At 47.6% G+C, this 18501-nt stretch overlaps 1 protein-coding gene across 2 annotated transcripts in view; it reads right to left on the bottom strand.

Moving 5' to 3' along the window:
- The window catches only part of GALNT14 (polypeptide N-acetylgalactosaminyltransferase 14), a 94072-nt gene that overhangs the window by 30074 nt on the left and 45497 nt on the right, over positions 1 to 18501 (bottom strand). For both annotated transcript variants that reach the window (XM_082277003.1, XM_082277004.1), the window contains exons 3-4: positions 10753 to 10851; positions 2090 to 2157 (exon numbers count right to left, since the gene is read on the bottom strand). In XM_082277003.1, coding sequence (XP_082133129.1) covers positions 2090 to 2157; positions 10753 to 10851 — 167 coding nt within the window. The remainder of the gene's footprint in view (positions 1 to 2089; positions 2158 to 10752; positions 10852 to 18501) is intronic.

Here is an 18501-nt window from a genome sequence, read left to right as displayed (position 1 = left end):
AGGAGCTTCCTGTGGTGGCTTGGAGCCTTCAGTGAGGAGAAAGGGATGCTCAAAGAGAGCCCTGTGGAGCAGCTGGGGGCTCCTCACACCCTGGGCAACAGCTCCATGGGGCAGAAAGGCCTGACAGACACCTACACCTGAGCTAGGGAGGTCCTGCAACCCCACACGCAGCCTTAGGATCCCTCCTCACCTGGATTTCTCCCAGCAAAGTGGAGGATGTCAGGTGCACCCATCACAGTCCCTTCCACCTCTACACACCCACGCTGTGACCTCCACAACCCCTTCATGGCTCACACCCCTCTGCCTTCTCTTCCTCAGCGCTATAAACACAGAGCCCCATTCCCTCTGCCCAACCCGTGTACCCACACACCCCCCTGAGCACTTTCACCCCCTCCAGAAATCTCTGCAGCAAGAGATCACTGTACCCACACCCCTAATAATTCAGGCACAGAGCTGGAACGGGGAGCAGAAGTGCCAGGGCTTGGCTACGGACTCACAATGAAAACCTGCTGGGGATAGTGGGAACTCATGTGCTGAAGAACTGCATCCCAGTGAATAACAAGTCAGCAGGCAGAGAGAGGTGAGAAACGAGACACAACTGGGCATGAGATAAAAGCACTAATTGCTTGGGGTGGGTTGCAGGGAAAAAAACTGACCATGTGTGTGTAGTGTATTATGCAAATGCATGTATTTTATGTAAATGCATGCAGAGCAGATGCCAGCAGGCTCAGACTATCACAGGAAAGAAGATGTCAGATAGCTGAGGAGAGCTGAGTAGCTGAGGGGTTGCCCTAAGTTACACAGGAAACAGGCTCCCCTCTGGTGCCCTGGGATGAGTTAAAACCCAGCCCTGTTCCTTCTCCCTGGCTCACAGCACTTGGCACGCTGTGACAGGGGAGCTGCATTCCTACAAACCTGCCTACTTCCAGGAAGGCAAGTGCTTTGCCTATTTAGCCAAATACCCAGCATTTACTTCCTCCACCTTCCAAAAATCCTGCTCTGCTGTTCTCCAGGGCAGCAGCTCAAGTCCCTGCACCTGCTGCTCCTCCCTGTTCTGCCAGTTCCCAGACTCGCCCGGCCTGCCCGCCCCGTGTGTTGGAGCTGCTCCAGGGCTTACCGTAATCACAGCAGCTCCTTCCCCTAGCTTCAGCAACTTCCCAGCGAGGTGTCAATGCCAAGAAGTGGGTCTTGTGTGAAATCTGTCCCTAATGCTCTCCAAGGCAGTGCCTATTTATAACATCCAAGAGCAAAGCCTAGATCCATTTTTATAAAGAAACCTATCTGGCTTTGTTTTCACGTTTCCAAGTAAACAGCTTTATTTTGCAGCTCCTAGAAGCATAAGTGCCACAGACCACTCAGCCAGTTTATCATCCTTTTTATGCCCGAGACAGTATTCTTGAGCACTTAGATCTTCAACTCTCCCACCACACCAGGCAAGGTCTTTAGCTGGGGTGGTTCCCTGGCAGCCCCTGGGGCTTCAGTTACCTTCTGCTGGAGACCAGAGCTATTGATTTCCCTTGAGTCACACTATTAACTGGGAGGGAACAGCAGGAGGATGTGGGCTGTCTCTGTGGTGTACAACACTATTTATGGTGCACCTCAGAAATGGGAAACCCATGCAGGGAATCCTCTTTCCATGGGTGAAAAAAAAAAAATCAGGACCACCTGACCACCTATGTAAACGTATGCAGAACATATACATAGGATCATTGTCATATACACTGTCATTGTCCCGTGCAATTCCAGTGGTGTCAACCCAGAACTGCTCCTGGCTGCAGCTGAAAGCCAGATCAAACACACCATGGCCGTGGTGGGGTACAGCCATGTAAGGATTGGATTCACATCTACTGGGCATAAAAACGATTTGCCATGCACTTTTCTTGCATTATTTTCATGAGAAGAGGCTGGATCGTTTGGAATTTGAATTCTACACGTGGCGATGCAAACCTGGCACAGCAGGGTTTGCTCTTTGCAGCTACAGAGCTTTAAATTTCCTTCCACTCCAGCAAACTCTCCCCCACTGAGCACAAATCCCAGTCTCTCACAGGCTTTTTGGCCCTTTGCTTTTAACAGGGAAGGGGACACTTACGGTCATCACTGAAGTCATCCACGAGTATGATTTCATGGACAAGGTGCTCTGGGGTGCGGTTCAGCACGCTAAGGAATGAAGAGAGAAAATCCGTGACAGTGCTTGACCAACTTAACAACCCAGTAAATGGAGTGGAAGAGCTGAGGAACTGACCCCCCCACCAAAGCACAGGAGGCCAGGCTTGGATTTCCAGAAAGGATATACCAGATAAGAACCCAGAAACCACCCCCCAGTAATCTCCAGTGGCTGGCTGTCAACTCCCTGTAGCATGATCTAGGAGCCAAGTGCTCTGTATTCCTAGGAAATAGCTGCAATTCACCCTTTTCACCTTTGTGAGCAAAAGCAGAGCCCCACGTAAAGCCAGGAAAAACTGGCACTTTTTTCCCCAAATTACACCAAGATTCCTAACTGGGCTTACAGCAAAGCTACCGTCACCTCTCCACCTCCTCTGGGGCTAATGACATGGTGTCCAGCAACAGCAGGGCCAACACAGAGAAAATTACCCAGCTCAAACCCATCTTTACACAGCTCACAGCTGTGGCAGGATGACTCCTGTTTTTATCCTCAAGCTGATTGTGTTTTGGAGGCTGCTGAGAGGATAAGAGCAGGGTCAGAGCCCACCCAGGTAATGAAAGAGAGAGGCTGGAGGATGTGGTTCACAGCTCCCTCCGTATGGACAGGCACTGTGAAACGTGGCACAAAGCTACAGTCTTTCCTTAATTATGCCACCAAGGGTTATTATTGTTGTTACTATTATTAAGAAATCTAGACCTGCTCTTTCCCTTTCTCTCACGGTGCAGAAGTCATGGATTGGTTGCACCGGCTCCAGCAATTTCATCTCCAAATAAACACCAGTGCCTAAGTCACCCTGACACGTAAGACAAGGAGTTGCAGTTGCTATTACACATGCTTAAAATCCTGCCCCAGCAAAAGGTCAAGGCTGTCTGCTTGAAGCAGAAGCCCCAGAGCATCCCATAAGTCACCTAAGTGCTTGACTTGGGCTTTGATAATGCCAGTCAGATTGTACAGACTTCTACAGCATTCAAACCTCTTTGCCTTCATCCTGAGCACGGTTCCTTTTCCACACAGGATTTTAAATCCCCCCAAAATTTCAGATCTTCAGACCTCCTACTGGCACAGGAGGGCAGTCACCCAACTAGCTAACAATCTTGCAGCCCCTGATCCTGCCAGATTCCTATTAACAGGTTTTCCCAGTCTCTCAGGCTCCCAAAACTCTGGCCAAAAAAAGCCTGGAAGTCTGGAAAAACCACATTCCTGGCCCAGACCCCAGTAAAGAGAGCTACAAAGGACAGACGCCCCAGGGGACTTGGGAGACACCCAACCAGCTGGCAGAAAATGCAGCCCACCCCACCCAGGGGGTTCCCCTTTGCCAGGTGCCTGCTGCCTGCACTGGCATACCCCCTCCCCTCCAGGTGCTGGAATTACAACCCTGCAGAGAGAAACAGTTGAACTGGATTGTTTTGGAAGGCATACAGGACATCACAAGGCAGATGCTTGAAACAGAATCACAGCATCAGAGAATGGTTTAGGTTGGAAGGGACCTTAAAGTTCATCCAACTCCAATCCAAGTGCCACAGGAAGGGACATCTTCCACTAGACCAGGGTGCTCAATGCCCCATCCAACCTGGTCTTGAACACTTCAAGTAAATGGGCATGTGCAACTTCTCTGGGCAACTCACAGAAAATAATTTCTTCCATATATAATGAATCCTTCCTCCAGGCTGGTTTCTCTTTTCCCTGAGCAGAAATCCTCAAAAAGGGGGGTTCTCTATCAGACCAGAGTGAGTAAGCCTGGAACCTCCCTTGTGGAGCGCCTCAAAAATCACTTCCAAGAATTACTTTCCCTGGAAACACAATCCCTGCCTCTTCCAGTTTCAGGATCTTGGTAAAAGCCATTCTTTTCCCCCACTATAGATGCCTTGCATGCTAAGGTTTGAAGGAAGAGAAAGCCACAGCTCCCTAAGCAACAGTCAGGAGCTGCTGTGTCCACCCTGACACTTTGGCTTGTACCAAGCAGAGTTAGACAACACCACCTCTCCAAGAGCCTGCATGAAGTACTGGGAGAAAGTGGCTCAGCACCCCTCCTCCCACTGGGGCACGCAGAACAATTTAGATGTGCTGTTTCCACCTGTCAAGTGTTTTTTAATTATTGTTATTAATAGGCTTGTTATTTTTTAGAAATCCCCGTACGCCAGAGCTGAGTTCAGCAAATTACCGTAGCTGAGCATCAGTAGACAGAGACAGGAGAGCAATATCATGCTCAGTGGAATATTTAACAAGTGCTGATTGCCTGGAAACCTAACTCTGTGAAACCTGCAGGAAAGAAGGAGGATTGTAAGAAAGCCAGCAAAATAAATAAACAACCCACCGAGAGAGGGAGGGGAGGAGGCAGTGGGCAACTTGGAACATTCAAGGCCTGCCTCTGCCTTGTCTCCCCTGTAGATTTGGCTGCCAGAAATGCAGTACAAGGCTTAACTCTATGAGAAGGTGGCTGCAAAGGGGCTGATTGTGGTCTTGCTGGTACCAGCCAGAATAACTCAACCAAAACTGTGGCACTGGGCTGTGTAGACTCAGGCCTGGGCTCTAAGCAGTACTCAGTGCCTTGGAGGAGCTCCTGCCAGAGCACCTCTTACGGAAGAAAACGGACCATTTCCAAGGCCCTGGGCTGGGCAGAGGTGCAGCCCAGTCTCTGCCCAGCTGCAAGCTCCCACTGTTCCCAGGTCAAGCAGTTTGCTGCCAACTCTGTGCCTGGCCTTGCCACCCCATAAATCGGGGAAGGTGACCCCTGAATGCCAACAGTGGCCATTGGTGGGACTGACCAGAGGAAGAGGGAAAGGGCCAGCATGCTGACCCACAAGGGAAGGATGTCTCCAAGATCTCCTCTGGCTCCATAAACCGTCAGCCTTCCATGGGGCTAATGAGAGACACCACTGTGGGTGGCACAGCATCCCCCCACCTGTACCACCAGAGCCCTCTCCCATCAAATGCCTTGTGGGACTCCCTCACCACAGAACACTCTTCCAAAATTCAAGTGAACAACTCACCCTGGTGAGGGTGGTCCAAAGGCTGGCTCTATGGGACCTGATGTCCACTGGTTTCAGTGCACTTTGAGCTCATTATTGCACCTGCAAGTCAGTGCACAGACCCCAGCAAGCCCCAAAACTGCTGCTAAGCCCAGGGCCACTGGATGCAGGCACAGAGAGATCCCCAGCAAAGCCAAATTCGTGTCTCCAACGCAATTTCTGCCTGGTGCTCTATTAACCACATAATAACACACACAGGCTCTGGACACACAGAATATAAGGACCCCTCCTGCAGTGCTCCTCAGGGAGGATGGGAAAAAGAGGCATCAAATCCTCCACGTTTTCAACGTTACAGTTTTTGGGTTTTTTTATTTCAGACAGACCATAAAAGCACTTTTAAAAATTCAAAGCCAGCTTTTCTATTACTTGTGCCTCTGCTCAGCTTTGATTTTTTTTTTAATACCTTCCTTTCTTTATGTCTGTGCATGGCTTTTTTTTCCCTTTTATACAGGTAAAATCAGAAGACAATATTATAGTGCTTTGAAGTCCCTCTGTTATAATAGATTTTTTTCCCTGAAATCAAACATAGGTAGATATATACTGCTATGATGGGCATATTTGAACAAATCAAAACAGTTTCTAAGTTCTGCTGAGCCAAAGATCACAACATTTTCTCCCTTAAATTGCCAAAAGACCTGTTACCATCAGAACGAAAGTCCATGCCTCCAGTCCAGAAAGTGCTTAGTCAACCTAATAAGAACAAGTCTGCCACTGAATTATCTTGAAAAGACAATGCTGAAATTTTCTTTGTTCCGATTTATGTACCTTATGCAGACAGAGCCATGGAGAATTTCACCTTAAATTCTCATTGTAAGGTCCATCCTCCTCAAGAATTTGTTGGGATCCTTTTCCACCTACCCAGAGGTAAGCATTGGATCCCACAATTTCATCTCCAAATAAACACCAGGGCAAAAGTGCCCCTGACGATGTAAGACATGGAAAATGTTTGTGGGAAGGAATTTAGACCTGACCAAGTCAGTGTGATTTTGGGCACCACCCACTTGCTTTAGAGAGGTGACTGTGGACACCCATCCTTGAGAACTCATGAACCTGCTAATTCTCTCCATAGCAACATATTAGGACTTGTTGGGGGATAAAGAAACACCTTTGGGAGGATAATAAAGTATGAAAAGGGCCACGGGTCACAATTATCAAAATCAGACTGAAAGTATGGAGAGAAAATACCCACCAAAATGAACTGCTTCAACAACCCCAAATGGCTAATTATGTAGGAAGAAAGACATCACGCCAAGAATAACCATAATGAGCTTTGATTACACTGCAGCTTTTGCATTTTATTCTTTCAAATACCCGCCAAGCTCTTTGAAATTCAAGAGTTCTCTTATGTTAACATCAAAAGGTAAAAGCGCACAGAGGGCTGTGTACTCGGTCGCCACGAGAGATGATTACCAAATTAAGAGAAAAAAAAAGTCTGGGGTTTAAGTAAAAAGCGGAAAAGAAAAAAAGAAATGAAAAAATAGTCAGCACAAAGTGCTAATTATACAGTTTCTGTGCAACACCTGGCTTGTTTTTGCTTCTTTAATCAGGCTCATTTCAGTTATGGCACAGACTCTATATGGTGCCTAAGCAAGGAGGCTTTGTCACCTCCTCATCTTTGTCTCAGATGTGTCTGGATGCAGAAAAGGCAGTGGCACGAGGGGAAGGTGCAAGGTGCTGGCTGCCCAGGACATCACTTCTTTCACCTATGAGCAGTGGAAAATGAAAGGCATGATATTCACTCTGCTAATTAATGATCTAAATATTTGATGTGGTATTCACAGCACTTTCATCAGGACTCCTGCCAAAGGATGTGTTTTGGTTTGTCAGCAAGAGGTAAATAATTTAAGTTTTCTTATTCCTGCCCTGAGCTCCCCAGCTGCAAGTTTGAAGAATAAATAAATAAAAACCACTCAGCAGAGTAAACGGGACTGTCTCACCGTCTGCCCAGCAGGTCATCCACATGATGATTAGGATTCCCTTGCTAAATCCAGGCTAGTATAGGATGGAAAGACAGGACAGAAGAATTTGTTTGGGGATTATTATTATAATTATTATTACTATTATTATATTATTTTAAATGTCTCTCTGTTGCTTATTTTCTCCCTTGCTCCTGCCTTCCCACCTTGGGTTTACTCACACGGTCCCACCTCATGCACTGTTGGAGACTCTCACCATTTTTTAGGCACTGAGCCCTGGAGCTTGAAATACATGAAACTGAACCCCAGAGGGATAAGGAACTTGTTGAAAAGTGAGTGGTTGAAACAACCCAATGAAACCTTCTTCACCATCTGCACAGTAAAAAAAACCAAAACCTTAAAAAATCTCAAGAGCTACTTTGCTATTCACCATGTCCTCCTTCCTTTCTGGCCTCTTCTCCCATTTTCTGTTTCCCTTCCTCATGACACCCATCCCTTACTCCCTGGACAGCTGTACACAAGCACAGTTGCACACGCATTTATAAATGCTGACCTCACCATTTCCAGAGATTTGGGCATTCAGTAAATTTACCTTTTCTTTTTTTCCCTCTGCTTTACTTCCAGCTGGCAAATGGTCAGAGAAAAGATCATGAAACTTTTAAATGAATTCATTATTCAACACAGTCTGCCAGCTTTTCTCAGTAACTCTGACAACGCAAAACGCCCATAAACTAACCATCCCCAACGCTCCCAACGTGACCTGGGTAAGGGGTGCTGTGGAGGCCATGTGCTGCTGCTTCCTACCACGAGCCCAGAACACACTGAGCCTGTAAAACAGCTCAGCTTCAGCACTTGGGGAGCATTAAGGCTCTCAAGCACCCAGGAGAACTGCAGGAATAGCAAAATCCCCCTGTGGATCAGGTACGTGGTCCCTTCTGCAAGAGGCGATTCCCTCCGTTGCTGCGCTCAGCAGCACTTCCCTCTGCCACTCCTCTGTGTTCACATGGGATCCTGCAGGAAGTGCCCCCTTTGCAGGGACAGTGCCCCATCACCCACAGCTTTGGAAAAGCCAAGAAATGTCCCTTTGTCCTATTTCTCGCTCCTGCCATGGCAATTAACTGAGAACACATTCTGCAATGAGGCTGGAAAATCCAGCATACTGGAACTCAGAAAACCAGGTTTGCAATTCAAAATCTTCCACCAGCTACACAGAGATCACCTCTCTGCTCCTCAGTCTGTCCGTCCTCAGTCTGTCCATCTGTCACGTGGGTTACACCACTGTGGAGATGTACTGGGGAGAACAGGGTAGAAGAGGTGCCCAATGCTCAAAGCACTTGGCCACAGATGGCCCCAAAATGAACAAAGCACTGTCAGGAGGACAGAGTTTGTTTAGAATGGCCAAGGAAAATGATCCATGTTGTTACAGCCACTGTGGGATGGAGTCATCTGGAAGATCTAATTAAACTGAGTATTTGGCGAGCAAGAGAGAAAACGCCCCAAGCAGTCAGAAGGCACAGAAAATTAACCTACAGAGGATAAAGAGGCAAACGAGCTCCCAGCTGGGTCCAAAAAGAGGCAGGGAGGAGGCAATATGTGCACAATCATATCACCACATCTGGAGAGGAACAGAGCAGGAGCCACGTCACCAGCTTGCCACCAAGGATTAGTATCCCTAAGCTTGGCTGGATCAAAGCAAGCCCCTGAGCACTGCATCCAGGAGGAAAATGGTGAACCCTGGTGCCAAAAGGCCACCTCCAACCATGGAGACCAGAAAAAAGAGGGTCAGCTCAGGACAGTTCAGGATCTCAGCGCCAAGGAGAGGCAGAGGAGACGGGGACCCATGCTTTCATCGCAGTTCCTCAGTTCCTGCACTTGCCTCTGTGGTGCAGCTCAGTGGGATGCTCTGGCACTGTGGGGAGATGAACCTACAAGAAAGGGAGCTCAGAAGGATCCCCAAAGCTGGGGAAAACCTCCCCACAGATGAAACATGAGCACTGGAATTGCCAGGGCCTATAAGCGAGGAGAAGCAGTGCACAGGGCAAAGCTGTGGTGGAAATCACACACAACCAGGTAAGGAAGGCAGTAAAGGCAATTAATCAAGTCAAGCAAAAGAAAACAAGAGGAACAAGGAAGAAAGTCTTTTTATGCTGGAAATAAGAAATTCAAAGGACAATCATCTAGAGGAAGAAGTAAAAATTCAATGTACCTGTACTTCTATAACCTTGCTATCACTGCAATGAACAGTTCTCTAACGAAGGCAGATATGGGGGACCCAGGCCTAAGAGATGTGCCATGGGTCTAACATTTCTTATGTGACAACATCACTCATGATCACACCTGGCAGGACAGTCAGGTGCTGAGTTACGGGGAGAAATGAGATTAAAATCCATCCCTGCACTTCACATGCTGTAAGCACCCTATATCTCAGGGGCTAGAGGACTGCACTTGCCACCTCTGTTACAACTGGTTTTGGAGAATGGCAAACTCATGCCAGGCACTGCAAAGACAAAAGAGAAGGTCCAGGATCAAGGAGGTGGTGCACAGCACCAAGCATCAGTGTCACCCAAAATCCACACACCCTGGAGAGAGAAAACAGTGAGAGATTACTGAGTGTGAAGGAAGGAGACAGGATTGGGCATGAAACCATAAAGCAGAGCAGGAATTCAATTTCAGGACTGTCAAACTCACTTGTGGCCCTGGATATGCTCACCTGAGGAACGATGCTGAGAGAAAAGCTCAGCAAGGACATGACATGGAACAGGGCACAGCTAAAGCCTCCCCCTAACCAGCAATCCCAGTCTGACCAGTACCAGCCATGGCAAGGGACCCCTGGGGATGCCAGGGTTTAAAAGACAAGGCTTGCAGCATGGCACAGACCGTCACTACGTGTGCATGAGATGCAGCTGCAAAACTCTACTGGCACAGAGCACAGCACACCCACGCTTGCAAGAGAGGAACCCACCGGCCTAGACCTGGACACACCTCACCAGATCTTCCCACAAGAGAACCTGCAGGTTCAAGGCACACACTGGGATTAAACACTGATTTCAAAAACCTGCAGTGAAAATGAAGCCTTCAGTCTATCCACGACAGCAAAAACACAGCCAAGAACAAACCAACAAATGAAGGAATGGCCACATGCCCAGAGTGCTCCACCGTGTCACTACAGAGTACAGAAACCATCCTTGAAAATCTGGTCTGCATGTGTGTCATTAGGGCTTCTCAATTAGCAAGCCTTTCTGGCACTCCATGGGGCACTGGAGAAGCTCAAACAGCAGCACTGGAGCAGACATCCGTAGAATGATAGCTGTCCCTAGAGGGCTGGGACAAAATACAGCTGAGCACGCACACCCAGCTGGATATAAAAGCTCCTAGCCCAGACTCTGTAATCTGCTCATGATCCCTCAAGAGTTTCCCATGCTAGACCCTGCAAAGGGAGCACAGCTCCTCACTTTCCCAAGCACACCACTGTAAAACCTACTTCTCAGAGAGCAACTTTCAGGCTAATTTCTCTTGGTCACTTTGAGACCACAGCTGGCAGGTTTGGTCCTGTTGCTGTGGTGACTGCAAACAGATTCTGCTTTTATTCATGATGACCACTGGCCCACTCATCCTCCTTTAAGAGATCCCCAGGAGCTCTTACCTCCGAACTGTCCTTAGCAGGGTGGACCTGGCCTCGTTGTGGAAGGTGATGACCACGGTGGTGGGTGGGAGGTCCTGGCTGTAGTGCAAAGTCGTACACCTGGGGAGGGAGAAAGCAGAAAAGGCTGGAATTCGAAGAGGGAGCTCACTTCATTAACACAGGCAGCAGAGTCCATCAGTAAATGGTCCTCCAGCCACTATTACAAATAAGTAAGACTTTTTCTGTGTGAATCATTTCTGAAGGAGTCCAGAAAATGCCAAGTAAGTCACCGAGGATTAAAGCAGCAAAGAACTGTCATTAATGGGAAGAGATGAGAAGGAAGACACCCAGCTGGCAGCCCTTTTCTCTAACCAGTGCTTCCCAGCTACCCACCAGTGCTTCTCTAACCCCCCTGGCTCGTGGCCCCAGCAGAGGTGAGAACATCCCTGCAGCTCCAGCTCCAAGCTGCCTCACTGCCAGCCTTGTGAGGAAGCCAATTCCCACCAGCCAGTTGCAAGGTAAGCCAAGCCCTGTTTCTAAATTGATTGTTTCCTTATTAATTCTGCCTTAATTGCATAACCAGACGACAGGGAAGATTGGGATTTAAAACTTTCCAAGCCAACCTGAAGCAGGCAAAACCCCACAGCTGCAACCACAGCCCCTGCTGCCTCCTTCCCAGGAGGAAATGTCACAGACTCTGTAATTATTTTGACCTTTATCTGATTAAATTTGTGGCTTTTATAGACCGACACCAATATATTCCCAGCTCAGAAAACCTCTTACATCCATGCTGCCCTTTCCAGGTCCCTATCAGTCCCTTAAGATGGTCTTAAGATGACAAAACAGTAGCTCTCCATCACAGCCATCCTGTCCCTTCCCATCCACATGCCACTTGTCTGCTCTTGTGTCACTGCCCAGGTGCTACCACTACCATCCTCAAATGCAGCAGGAAAGAGCCCTGAGCAGCCACTCTTCCAACAAACCATCAGTTTTCTCCCCCAAAGTTCTGGACCACAGTACCTGCAAGGTGAAGTAAAAACAGATGGAGAAATTAAGCTGAGGATGGAGAGGAGAAAGCATGCAAGAGCAGCCAGATATTGCTGGTTTATGCTATTCAGAACTGTACATTGCACCTCTCAAATGCCAAAATGCTCCAGATATTATTTTTAATGAGGTTTTCCATATTTTAATTTTGAAATTGTATTTCTGGCTATTTACAAAGTGAACTAAATTAAAGGGAAAAAAGGCTGCACAACAGGAGAAACAATTCCAAAGATAAAGAAAAAATTATACCTTGGGTGGGACAAAGTATTTGCAAACTCATGCTAAATTAGTTGCTGCTTTCTCTCATTGTTTCACTCAAAACCCTTTCCAAATCCTGCTTCAACTTGGCCAAAAGCAGGTTTCTCATTACTGCCCTGTTCTTTCAGCACAGTCATCCACAGCAGAAATTCACCTTCGAGCCAATTCTAATTCTGGGTCCATCCCCAAAGGACGCCAAAGTCGCACAGCTATTCCATATGCAGGAGCAAGTTCAGCAACACTGCCCTGTGCAACAACACCCTCATCCATCAAAACTGCATCTCAGAGATGCTGAAAACAGAGGCTTTCTGAATTATGAAACAGCACTGGGTCATGCCCTGAGCCGCTTCTCTGGGTCACTGCAGCCCCTTGCATCATCCAGCAGCCCGCTTCAGCTGAGCCATCCCAGACTGATAGGATGAGAAAGAAGCTACTGCTCAGTTTTGCCACGCTCAGGCTCGGCTCCCGTTTGCTCTGTGGAGCTGCTGGGACAGACCATGGCAACTGCTCTCCCTGTGCTATTTATACCCCGCTCCCAGATGCGTGTCCTGCCACCCACTTCCAGCAGGGTTCTGTGGAGCAAACAAGGGAAGCTATTTCTGGAGAAGAACGAGAAAGAGTGGAAAATAAAAGTCACCAATACTTTACTTACACTATTACAACAGCCAAGGAGGTGGTAAATAAGGCAGCAGCTGGGTGTGTCTGTGCCTCCCACGGGTGGGAGTGCTGGGGATGCTGCAGGCTGGCTGAGGCTGCTGCTCGTGAGCAACAATTTGCTTTTAAAACTCCAGACGTCGGTGCACCAGACTGGCCCAACCAGGCCATGTGCATGTGGGAAAAGCTGGAATGTCACACACAGGCACCTCCAGAGCCGCAACTCACCCCTGGCTTCTGTCTAGTAAGGCTTGTCACATCCCAAGGACAGGAATGATGCTGCTATGGACCCCCAACCTCACTTTGCCTCTGTGACCAGCACTACACCACAGCTGGGACTTGCCTCTCCAAAAACTGCATAAAAAGGGTTAGGCAGAGCTGCTGTATTATCCAGGGCTTCTCCTCTTGGGTCCCTTATGGCCCTGACTCTGCCCTTGCTCAGGATTTTACCCCTGGGTTCTTATTTCAGGAGCCCTCCCAAAGTTTCCTCCACGTGGTCCCTTTTCTTTTTTCCTTCCTCCCCCAGTGTAACTGCAGCTAAACATCCTGGGTCCCCAGAAGGCAGATTTCAGTCTAAGTTGTTGACTACAAGTGTCTTTTTTGGCACTTACTGGGGTAATAAAAACCACAGCTTGGAAAAGCATTAAATCCAGCATGTCCAGAATTATTTTGTGTGACAATTACATCTGGGGTAATTTCAATTTAATACCTCACTGCAAGTGAAAATTGCAGCATGCAGCCCTAAAATTGCTGTAATAATGAAAATAAACCAGCTAAAAGCTGCCTGTGCTACCTCAGGCTGTCACTGGATAAACGTTTTATGCTGCTGATGGTATTTCATAGGTCACCCAATTGCCAACAAAAAAAACCAAAACCAAACCACAAACAACACCCACAACATTTTCAGGAAACCAATGAAAGTTTGAGTTTTTTTAGATGGTTAAAAAAAAAAAAAAGTAAAGAAAATAAAAGGGAAAAAAAAGTAATAACTGCACTGCCTGTATTTGCAGTGTATTGAAACTCACTGGCTAAAGCCATTTAAAGTTTGATGCTTTGAAACCTTGCAGCAGGACTGGGGAGCAATCCTAGCACAGCACGTGCAAGAAGGAATGGTGTCAGGCTGCGCTGCAGGATCCCAACAACTGGGTGGGGTCAAAGAAGACAGAAGCCTGGCTGGTCTGCCCTAAAAGCCCCAGGGAGAGCATCCAGATGGAGAACAATTCTTATTTCCTCATGTAAGAAGTCAAACTTAATTTGATGGGAAGAGTAACTTTTTTTGCTTAAAGTTTTTTTTCCATTCAAAATGGAAATAATTTCAGAATCAGAAAGTTCTGAAAGGGGTAGTCTGGCTACAAACACCTGAGGAATCAGGTTTGGAAAATCCCAGCCTGGACTGATTGCCTGTCCTACTTCCTTCAGGTTGGGTAGAGCAGCACATCTCATCTCCATGTTCCCAACATGCCATCAAGAGCTCAGGAATGAATTATGGAGTGCCTGTTTGTGGGGACAGGGGGCAGCCAGCCAGAGCCCTGCACTCACTGCAGGAATCACAGCGAAGTCCCAAAGTTTGGACACTCCAGCATCGCCCCCAGGCCTCCAAAGTCCCTTACTCACTATTGTTTTCTTGGGTTTCTTCAGCTCTTGTGCTCCTGGTTAGCAGTGTGGTATCACAGACTGGTGGGCTCTGCACACAACTGCTCCTGCATCCTTAGAGATCCTTCTGACAGGGCAGCACGTGCCCATTCCCAGGGAATCTGAACCCATTTCACATTTAAAGTGTCAAACTTCACTCATAGTGCCCCTCACCAAACCACAGCCCACCCTGCCAACACAGCTGCACAGCACAATGGTAAAGTTTAGCAGAGTGAGCAGAGATGGGACCCCGTGTCACAGCTTGTCCTGGTGCCCCCAGGCTCATCCAAGGGCACATCACATGCCCACAGAACTGTGCTGTGTCTCTCAAAACCCACCTCTTACATTCACCCTCTCCTCTGCCTTGTCAACTTCCTTCAAGAAATTACCATCCTCATCCCATTCCCCTAGATTCCCCCTGTCAGGCTTCTGCTCATTCCTCTGCTCTACTCCAACAGCCATCACTTGCCAACAACTCTGCTTTGAATTTTTAATGTTTTCCATGAAGTCCAAACTCTCCCTCAACACAGCTCACCACTTCTGAAGCGCACTCTGCATATTTACTTCAAACAGCCAGCTGCATCAGGCTACAGCATCTTTCACCTCCCTCCTGGCTCCTCTCTTCTCCTTGGAAACACACGGGAGAGCAGTCTTGTCACCACACATCCAAACTAAGGATATTTGGGTTTGGTCTGCACTCTGCAGCCACACGGCTCATGCATCAGCCCAGAGGACAGGGATCTGCCACCACAAATAGGATGGGTTCACACCATCCCTGATGGACAAACCACTCTGATTTCAGATGACACTCCCCAAAGTGTGAAAAATTACTCCCATGGAGGAAAATGAAAATTACTGCCCCAGGGAGAGAGGAAGCCACTGCCCACCACAAAAGATTAGAGTCCCAGCTGTCCTGGCCAGTAGCACACCTACCCAGGCTCTGCACACCTGTAGGGATGGATGGCAGGACATGCAGACACCTTGGTCATACCTCTCAGGACTACCTCTCAGGGTGGCATACACAATGGTGGAAAACCATTGTGCCTAAACCTTGTCTTTGAGCTGAAGCAAAATTCGTAAATCATAAAACCAGAATGATTTGGGTTGGAAGGGAACCTTAGAGATCATCTAGTTCCAAGTCCCTGCCTTGGGAAGGGACACCTTGCACTAGACCAGGTTGCTCTAAATCCCATCCAACACTTGAACAACTCTAAGGATGTGGCACTTCACAGTTCCTCTGGGCAACCTGTTCCAGTGCCTCATGGCCCTCACAAAAGAGAATTCTTCCCCAATAACTAACCTAGGAGACTTCCATGAAAATACTCTAGCAATAGGAACCCTGAACACGGATTGATACAGAACTATAAAGCAACGTATGTGCCAACTCATACGGAATCTAGTAAGTTCATAGAGCTTACTGCTGGACAGGACTGTGCACCACCTCACTTGACCTCTGGGAAACACAGTCTCTGGCATTTCTCCCAGTTATTTCTGCATTTCTCAGTCATCCACTCATTAAGTCCAGTGGCTTGACCCTGACTGCAGAGTACCTTGCAAAAAATCATTACTTGATGACCTCCAGAGGTGGAAAACCCAAGACGTGCTGTTCACATTACAGTCAACCCATCAGTCTCATACAACAGTATAAATGGGATACAACAATTCAGAATTTGCTTGACCAAAGCACATAGAGGGGCCAGTGATCTTTTTCATGGCATTCACCTCCCATCAACACCCTCAGTTCTTCTTGGCTCTCCCCAAGCCACCTTTCCTGCACGTTGCCTCAAAATATTTTTTCACTCAGTTTTGAGAGACCTTCAAAACTCTCTTTTGCCTTCCCAAGTTACATCAGCATCTCCTGCTCCTTCTCCAGGTACACTTTGCCCCTCCTCAGTCAAGAAGAGGCTGCCAAACAGAGGGCTGGCCATGGTCTGTGCACCTCCAGCACCACAACAGCACCCAGGGCCTCGCCAGGATACAGCTGGGAGCAGTGAGACAACTGCTGGCACATCCTGCACGTGGGGTCAGGTCTGGCACAAAGACCTACTGAGAAAGCTCTGGCATTCCCTCTGGTGTTCTCCCTAAGTTCCACCAGGATACACCACAATCTGAGCGTGAACATCACTGCTCAGAGCACAGATGTGACCTTCGCAGCACAACGGGAAAAGCAGTGCCTGCAGGAATCGCCACCAGCTACAGACCCTCTTGTGCCTAACCTGGTCCTGCACGTCCACCTCGGGCTGGCCATGGCTGTGGGCAGGCTGGTGCTACTGAAACACCAAAAGGCCTAGAGCAAAGAGAGGCTGAAAACACAGCTGGAAGCCACAACAGTCCGGAAAGCAGCCATGCCAAAAGGAAAAAAGAAAGGACGCAGAGTCAGATGTCAGCTGGCAGTGCCACGTGATTGCAGGGAATGCCAGCTCAAGTTTGGCTTGCCAAAGTGAAAAAAATACCCTTGAGAAAGGTCATTAGGATTCCTCTGTGCTGGGCTGGCATGTGCCTTAGGTTTGCATTCCCAAAAAGGGACTGAAAAATCCCTAAGGTGGCATGTGACAGACGCTGCTGGGGCTGGGAGAAACAGTGGTGATCCAAAGAGAGGAATCCCTGGTTGAGCAGATGACTTCAGGGTGTGCAAGGGCTTGAGCAAGGGTAAGGAGGTACATCTGCAACAAATACTAAACGGTGGTTGGCATCAGAGCTAACAAGGAGTTATTTAGCAGGGTTGAACTAGATGTAATTGGATAAAATTGTAAAGAAGACCATCAGGAAAAATCTGTTGGGGCAGTGAACCAGCTCTGGCTGTAGGTTAGAGGTCCAGAGGAACCTGTCCAAGTCTGCACCTCTGCCTACCCCACAAAAAACCTAGAAAATGCACAAAAGAGGAGAGTCCTGCAAATTGGTACAACTCAACCACTGGCTGACCTGAGATCAGCCTCCTTGGGTTGACCAAAAGGGACATTTTTCTACACAACTTCTGGAACTCAAAGCAGTGCTGTATTTGGCTAGTGTGCAATTAATATTTCCTCTAACTCACTGCCTCTTTCAGTCTCTTTCTTTCTTTTCCCTGCAAGATAGATATCTAAAAAATTAATCAAACGACTAAATTTGAAGAAAAGGGGAAATGCAAGAAGGCAAAAATAACCTTCTGTGCGCATGACGTGCTGCTGCCTGTGAACCTCAAAACTGATGAGAAGATGCATTTATAATTCATTAAAAATTTGCTGGATTTTTGTCTTCAGAAAAGGGGAGGGGGAAAAAAAAAGAGAATTTACTAAGAAGGAAGGAAAGAATAGCACGGCTGCCTTTAAAAACAAGTTAAACCAGATTGTGTGTCTTGATTTTCAAAGCAGCTCATGAATAATTCAGACTTCTAGAGCCCTCCACACAGACTCAGGGTCTGTCTTGCTTCTTGACTCCTTCCACCCTTCCTTCCTCAGAACTGAGGCAGAAAGAAAAATGGAGCCAACAAAAGTGAAAAGAAGAAAACAAAACCAGTACAGTTCAGCAGAATTTTAAACCGAGGCCAGTTTTACTGGAATACCAGAGCTGACAGCGAAGTTTTGCACTTGGTGAAAGTAAAAGCAAAATCTGGTACCTTGCACCATCATGGAAAACCACCAACCCCTTAGTAAAGGTCTTCAGAAGCCAGGACAACCTGAAATTACATTTCAGAAGGTCGAAACCCTGGATGTAAAGATTCCTTAGGGAAGATGCTTCCTGACCAGAGCTTCCTGGCACCACGTGGTAAATCAAAGCAGAGGAAGTCCCCATCCTCACACCACCTCTATACTCACAGCTGGGGAAGCACAAACCCAGCTCCATGCTGTGATAGCTCAAAAACACTTCCAACATGCAGGGATAGGCAGTGCTTACATCAGAAATCCACCCAAATGGCCCCGAAACAAATGGCCCTTTTGCTGCAGCTGATGGAGTAGGACTTTAAGGTGCTGAGTAGCTGAAAAAAGCAAACAAGAGTTTGATGGAGAAAACTGTCTCATGGCCTTAATTATCTACAGGAGCGAGTCTCAGAGAATTAGTTCCATTATTTACTAATACTTGACTTTGATTTCAGCCTACATAAACATATTAGGTCAATAGAAATAGTGAGACAAGCACGAGAGTTAAACAAACAACTTCATTCTGTCAGAATTATTTGGAGCAAGTTATCAAAGTAATCGATGG

The sequence above is a fragment of the Coloeus monedula genome (genome assembly GCF_965178545.1).
Source record: "Coloeus monedula genome assembly, chromosome: 2".
NCBI lineage: Eukaryota > Metazoa > Chordata > Aves > Passeriformes > Corvidae > Coloeus > Coloeus monedula.
This window is presented reverse-complemented; position numbering and strand designations above follow the sequence as displayed.